Source organism: Pagrus pagrus, assembly GCF_965226575.1.
Source record: "Pagrus pagrus genome assembly, chromosome: 18".
Lineage (NCBI taxonomy): Eukaryota > Metazoa > Chordata > Actinopteri > Spariformes > Sparidae > Pagrus > Pagrus pagrus.
The window spans coordinates 29,217,057-29,224,521 of record NC_140202.1 but is presented as its reverse complement, the minus strand read 5'-3'; the positions used below and the strand labels follow the sequence as shown (position 1 = coordinate 29,224,521).

Sequence of the window (7,465 nt, the reverse complement as noted above, 5' to 3'; positions counted from 1 at the left end):
AATCTGTACAGAGACGACACCCTCTGTCCTTCGACCCTCGATTCGAGTGAGGAAAAACTTGCCCCAAAAAAAAACCTTTTAACAGGGAAAAAAAATGCAGAAGAAACCTCAGGGAGAGCCACAGAGGAGGGATCCCTCTCCCAGGACGGACAGACGTGCAAGAGATGTCGCATGTACAGAGCAGATCAACGAGATCACAATGTATTCGATTATAAGCGATGGTTGACAGGAGTGAAAGTACATAAAGATGTATTACAGCAATAATAATGAAATGCACATGGAAATGTGATTACTAGTGATAACAGTAGTAGTGATTAATGGTAAGGATAGTATGTAGTAATGCAGTACGATAATAGTAGTGGAACGTATGCAACAGAGATATGACTCATATTAGCGACAGTAGTGGTGGGTGTCAGGCAGGGTCATGGCAGTAGGCGCATCCACGATCCACGACCCGGGCGCGGCCAGGATCCGTGGCTTTCATGCCAATAAAGCCCATTTGAATTGAATTGAGAGAGAGAGATCACCTGATCTGATGAATGACATATCAATATATGACCAAAACCAATATGTCTCTACCACAGACGGTGTAAATAAGGCCACTGATGACATCAATATGATATTTCATAAGGCAGCTATTAAAGCTGAAGCCTGTTAAAAGGCAAAACGCTGACAAATGGTTTGATCCAGAACAAAGACCATCAGAAAAGACCTGAGAAAAATAGCACATGAAAAACATCAGCAAACAAACAACCCAGCCTTACGCATCAGACACAATGACATGTTAAAGAAATATAAATGTACGATTAGGAACAAAAACTAAATTATATCCACATGAAACTCGAAGATATTGAGAACGCCACTAATCAAAATCAAGTCTGGGATAAAAAGCAACAGACATCATCCAACATGGTGACATCTGGAGAGCACTGTGACAATCTGTACAAAGACCGACCAATAAATCAAATCAATTCAGATCAGTGTATTATACAAGAAAACCTCCAAACATTAGAAGAAACAGTTAAAGACAACCCTGATTTCACAATTACTTGGGAGCCAGCCAGAGCTGCAGGCTGCAGTGTTACAGCTGTTCAACACTGTGTTACAGTCGGATGTTTTCCTCACATCTGGTGCAAAGGGCTCATTTCCCCCATTCATAAGCGTGAGGACACATCAGACCTGATAACTAGCGTGGCCTCTGTGTCAGCAGCTGTCCAGCTGAATCATTCTGAATAAAAGAAAACTACATTTCCTTGAGGACTCCATCTTCAGTAAAAGTCAAAGTGGCTTCCTCCCAAAACACCGCACCACCGACCATGTACAGACCCTTCACACTTTAATGAACAAACGTGTTCACCAAACAAAACATGGTCAGATATTCACTTGTTTCATTGATTTCAAGAAAGCTTTCGACTCTGTTTGGCATGAAGGGCTCTGTTACAGGCTGCTACACTGTGGTACAGGGGGCAACATGCACCATCTGGTTAAATCAGTGTATCTGGAAAATATGTGTGCTGTTAAAACTGGAGACAAACAGACTGAAGTCTTCACCAGAGAAGAGGTGAACGCCAGGGCTGCAGTTTAACTCCACTCTGTTCAACGTGTATATACATGAAGGTGCTGCTGAGTTGGATCAGTGTGCTGCTCCCGGCCTCTCCCTCCTCGATACAGAGCTGAAGTCTCTGTTGTCCTACTGTCTCCTACTGAACAAGGACCACAGCAGCAGCTGGACACAGTAGAAAAGTCCTGTCAGAACTGGGCCCTGGCAGCAAACATGAAGAGAACTAATGTCATGATCTTTCAAAAACGCCCCAGATGTCAGGAGAACAAACACCAATTCACCATAAATAATCATGTCAGTGAATGCAGCATGAGTTACACCTGCCTTGGTACAACATGACAGCATCAGGGAGCTTCAACATGGCAGTGATGCACTGAAGGAAGCAGCTGAAGAGCCCGACATGCAACTAAGAGAACATTTATCATTTACAAACTCCAGTCAGAATCTGGCTTCAGAGGTTTGATGGTGTCATCCAGCCCACTGCGCTGTACGGTGGTGAAGTCTGGGTCCACTCAGTCATCAGAACTTAACAAGTTCAACTCTGTAATCTCAGAGTCCAAAGAGCTGAACCACCTCTCAACATTAAAATACTCCTGGGAGAAGGAGACAGGGCATACCTGCTGCACGCACACACACACACACACACACACACACACACACACTGTATATACTGTATATATAATTAATGTAAATCAATCTTGGTGTTGTGTTCATGTTGTTATTTGTTGTGTTCTGTCTGAGTGTTTGGACAAGTTGTGTTTTGATGCTTTGGCAACATTGTTGTTAAACTGTCATGCCAATAAAGCTCCTTTGAATTGAATTGAGAAGCTGTTTGATCCTCTCAGTTATTAATAATCATTATATTGATTTAGTTCTGATCATTAATCATTAGTAGAAATTATAATAAAACAAAATAATGTTTAAATAAAAGTTGGACCTTGATGTGTCCACATACTTTTGACCTCTTCAGGTTTTCAAAATAAAACGTCTAAACCTTTATTTAAACCAACATGAAACACAATCGTTGTGTTTTCTCATGTTAATAAAGTTTATAAAGTCGTCTCTGAATGAAAACATGGAAATGAGTTAAATTCATTTTATTTATTTAAACAACGAGTCAAAACAAGCGACACGAGTCCGAGTCAGGTCCGTACGAGCCAATCAATACACAGAGGTCACTGAGAGGCTCTGATTGGTCAAGACAGGATCGTCTTTACACTGTCCACATGGGGGCGCTCTGATACAGACTGCATTATATGATATACTGTATATAAGTGAGGACCTGAACATCACACACACACACACACACACACACACTGATCATGTTCATTATACACTGATGATGTCATCAAACATTTATAAAAACAATAAAAGCTTTTTATCAGAAAACAAATTTTATTTCACAAAATCTGATTTAAAGACAGAAAAATAAACTTTCACTTCCTGTAAAGTTTAAGTCGCCATGTTTTCATCCGACAGCAGACTGACTGATGATGTCACCGCCACATCTGCCCTCAACCAATCACAGCCGTGCTCCCTCATCTCGCTACCTTCTCATTGGCTGTGTCGAAGGAGTCCTTGCTCTTCATCGCCATCTTCTCCTTCTTCATGCCGCGTTTTTCCGACCGCCTCATCAGGCAGCACTTCACCGTCACCGCGACAACCACCACTATCACCACCACCGCTGCCACGGCAACCAGGACCCACAACAACAGACTGTTGTCTGTCGGACTCACGCACTCTGGCGAGTCTGCGTCGTGGTGTTTCCCGTCCTTGTCGGTGCAGACGCACCTGGAGGAGCCCTCCATGTTCACACAGGTGTGCCTGCAGGGGCCACACGGCTGGCAGACGGTGGTGAGGTTGGCGGGCGAGTCGTCCAGCAGACGCCACATGGCGGGACGGCCCGAACAGTGGAGCTCCACCGGGGCCGAAGACCAGCACTCCACCTGGATCCTGCTGCTGTTGTCCGGGTCCAGACTCAGGTAGCGTGCTCCAGTGATCCGGGGCCGGGGGTTGTGCTCACAAGAGTCCGATCCCAGCTCTATGTCAGAAGCAGGCTCAGGGTCAGGTCCCTGCAGCTTAGGCCCAGTTGGTTCTGGTCTCTGTGTAGCAGTTTTTGGGCCAGGTTTATGCGGTTCCGCTGTAACAGGTTCTGGTTCTAGTGTAGGTGGTGCTGATGGAGCAGTTTCTGGTTCAGGTGTAGCTGGGTCAGGTTTTGGTTCTGGTTCTAGTGTAGGTGGTGCTGATGGAGCAGTTTTTGGTTCAGGTGTAGCTGGGTCAGGTTTTGGTTCTGGTTCTGGTGCAGCAGGTTTCAGTGTCGCTCCTGTCGGTCTGTCTGTCAGCTTACAGATGAACTGGTTATGGTTCCTACAGCTGACAGGGATCAGACCCCACCTGGTCTCTGTTGACCCGTCGGACTCCACCCTCAGCGCGGCGCAGCGCACGCTGGTGCACGTGGGTTTGGGCTCCTCGGTCCAGTGGCTCACCTGGGTCTCCTCGCTGCCGTCCTTGGTCCACTTGAAGCCTCTCAGTGGCAGCGTGGGAACCACACACTCGTCCTTGACCTTCCTCAGTCCGACCCAGAAGGTGGACTGGTTCTGATTCTGAGGTGACCTGGACACGACCTCGAGGATCTCGGCGGCCTCCTGCTCGGTTGCGATGGTGGTGAGGATGCCGTGACGTGAGCAGACCTCCATGGCGTGGTCGAAACTGACATTGGTGTGATGGACGATGTAGCGTGGTGGAGATGCCGGCTCAGACAAGGTGTTTGTGAACAGGACGAGAGCCGTCCAGATCCAGCAGAACCAGGACGCCATCTTCTCTGACTCCGCCCCCTGATGATGATGTCAGCCTGCCGACACAAAAAAGTTTGTTTCAGTTTGACCATGAAAACGTTTCGACGACAGAAAAGGTACAGAGAGTCGGGTTATCTGACGGAGCCGGAGACCAAGGTTGTCTGAAACTTTAATTTGAAAAGATGTAAGTGACATCCTGTTTTAATCTGAAATCTTCACTGTAGCTGCTGAGCTAACAGTGTTAGCATACAGCTCGACCGCATGGTGAGGGTTAAATATGGCCTCCTAAGATCAGGTTGTGATCTCTGTGATCACAGCAGACGAGCTGTGTGGAGACATCTGATGTTTAAATCATCTCCAGCTGCTTCAGGTGTTCAGCAGAACGCTGCAACTCTGTTTTACTGTGAAGCTCCAGAAATGTTCTGTGGACTACGAGACTTCACCTGACTTTATATCATCAGGAGGAGATGATGACTGAGCCTGACTTTATATCATCAGGAGGAGATGATGACTGAGCCTGACTTTATATCATCAGGAGGAGACGATGGCTGAGCCTGACTTTATATCATCAGGAGGAGACGATGGCTGAGCCTGACTTTATATCATCAGGAGGAGACGATGACTGAGCCTGACTTTATATCATCAGGAGGAGACGATGGCTGAGCCTGACTTTATATCATCAGGAGGAGACGATGACTGAGCCTGACTTTATATCATCAGGAGGAGACGATGACTGAGCCTGACTTTATATCATCAGGAGGAGACGATGGCTGAGCCTGACTTTATATCATCAGGAGGAGACGATGACTGAGCCTGACTTTATATCATCAGGAGGAGACGATGACTGAGCCTGACTTTATATCATCAGGAGGAGACGATGACTGAGCCTGACTTTATATCATCAGGAGGAGATGGCTGAGCCTGACTTTATATCATCAGGAGGAGATGATGACTGAGTGACTGTGAACTGTTCCTTTAAGGAGTTTCCTCTGACGGCTGATGTTTGGTTTCATTCAGGAACTCTTTAAATTATTTTACAAACAAACAGACACAAACAGCAGAACAGGGGGGTCTTCCAGAAAGCGGGTTTTGTGAAAACTCTGAGTTTGTTAACCCTGAGATGAGAGAAACTCTGAGTTTTCAGTTCCAGAAAGATAGGTAACTTAAACTCTGGGTCTGTTACTGAGGTAACTTACTCTGTGAACCTCACCTGCTCACTGGCAGGTTCACCTGAAGAAACCCTGAGTGTGACGGAGCTGTCTGACAGCGGCTGTCCTTTCCTTCTCAGTCCGATCATGTTGAAGCAGAAATAATTCACAGTTTTACACCAGGAGGAGAATTTAGATTAATTTAGATGAGCTCTCACTCCCTGACGAGGACTGAACCGAACAGTAGACCGCTCCTCATCAGTCCGTCATTTATATTCTCCACAGCGAATATCAGTCCTCTCTTCTTCTCTCCTCTTCGTTTTTTGTTTTGTTTTGTCTTTTTAATCACTTCGCAGGTTAATCAATCACCTTCCAGCAGCCAGAAGGAGGAGGAGCCACCGTGAGACTGTTTTTATAGGTAGGCTAGCCTAAAATAAAATAAAATAAAACATTGAACAACATTCAACCACTTCCCCAAAGGCTAATATGAAAGAAACTGATGTTAAATTCCAAATGAAAAGACGACCGCATCTAAAACTCTGTCAGTGATTTTTATTACGGCCGCAGCCGTGTTACTTCTTTTTTTTGTCCCCAGAAAATGTCTGCTTTCTGTTTTCTCCCCTGTTGCCATGGTGAATCACAGTATCGGAGCTCCATTGATGATGGCTTTTTACTAGTCGTCAGGCACGAGCTCAGCTCAGAGTTAACATACTCAGAGTCGACTTACCGAACTAAGATCAGCTGTTCTGGAACTGAAAACTCAGAGTTTCACTTCACAGGGTAAGTCAACTCAGAGTTCAGGGTTAGACTCAGAGTTTGTTGAACCTCCTTTCTGGAATACCCCCCAGTTCTGTTCAGGTTCAGCTCAAAGTGTTGGTCACGTCACAGAGTTCATGAGACAGAAACAGGAAATGATCAAGAAAACAGCAGAACGTAAATCAGCAGAACAGAAACACAACAAGACGTCCTGTCAAATATAAAACGTTCAGTTAAAGGAGCATTCTGTAGTTTTAGACTGAGAAGACAAAGACAAACAAACTGACCTCAAAGAAGTTTTACTCTGTTTATATGTGGCAGACCCTGCCACCTTTCTATCTTCAAACAATGTTCTGGGACCTTATTGTCCTCTGAGAACAGCTTGTTCTCTCACTGATGGAGACAGTTTGTATTATTACCTCATTAATGTTGTAAATGTTAAATTCCTTCATTAAAACTACAGAGTGCTCCTTTAATGTGTCTGAGATATGGTGAAGAAGAATCGGAAGTAAACAGATAATCAGAAGTAAACAGATAATCAGAAGTAAACAGATAAACGGAAGTAAACAGATAATCAGAAGTAAACAGATAAACGGAAGTAAACAGATAATCAGAAGTAAACAGATAATCGGAAGTAAACAGATAAACGGAAGTAAACAAAGTGTCTCAGGATGTCTGAAGGATCTTTATCTCTGTAATCGTCTGTTTGTCTTCAGACTGACAATGTTCAAACTGTGTTCTCGTTAACGAGCTTCATGTTTTCTTACCGTCACTCTTCTTCTTAAACACAAATCTGCAGTCTGACTCCTTCACTTTCTTCTCTTCTTCTTTTCTCCTCCTGACCTCCTCAGCTCCTCCTCCTCCTTCTTCTTGTCTTCCAGTGTCTCCCAGTTTGTGCTGGTGTCTCCTCCACAGTAGCTCTGCTGACAGACTGACTGACTGCGGGCCTCACCCCTCGTCCACCACATCACCCTCCTCCTCCCCCCTCCTCCCCCCTCCTCCAGGACAGGAAGTGTGTTGTGTCTTGATACGGCGGGTCGGTTTCCTCTAGAGAGACGCCGTCGCTCCCTCACACAGACCAGAAACAAACAGTCTGAACCAAACCTCACTCACATTTTCATCGTTTTAAAGGTGTGTTTGTTGTCACCTGTTGGTTTGTAACGGCAGCAGGTGAAACATCACAAACATGAACACACAAACACCAA

The 7,465-nt window shown here is 45.2% G+C and overlaps 1 protein-coding gene across 2 annotated transcripts; it reads right to left on the bottom strand.

The window, feature by feature from the left end:
* Positions 1-2,647: 2,647 nt before the first annotated feature.
* On the bottom strand, positions 2,648-7,199 carry clec14a (C-type lectin domain containing 14A). Of its 2 annotated transcripts, XM_084380532.1 has the most exons (3): positions 7,028-7,199; positions 6,232-6,354; positions 2,648-4,412 (listed from the first exon to the last, which is right to left on the bottom strand). In XM_084380532.1, exon 3 carries the CDS (start codon positions 4,375-4,377, stop codon positions 3,100-3,102), a length of 1,278 nt encoding a protein of 425 aa, XP_084236658.1. In that variant the 5' UTR covers positions 4,378-4,412; positions 6,232-6,354; positions 7,028-7,199; the 3' UTR covers positions 2,648-3,099. The 2 variants fall into 2 exon arrangements, with proteins under 2 accessions (XP_084236658.1, XP_084236657.1); XM_084380531.1 differs by lacking the exon at positions 6,232-6,354.
* Positions 7,200-7,465: the final 266 nt, after the last annotated feature.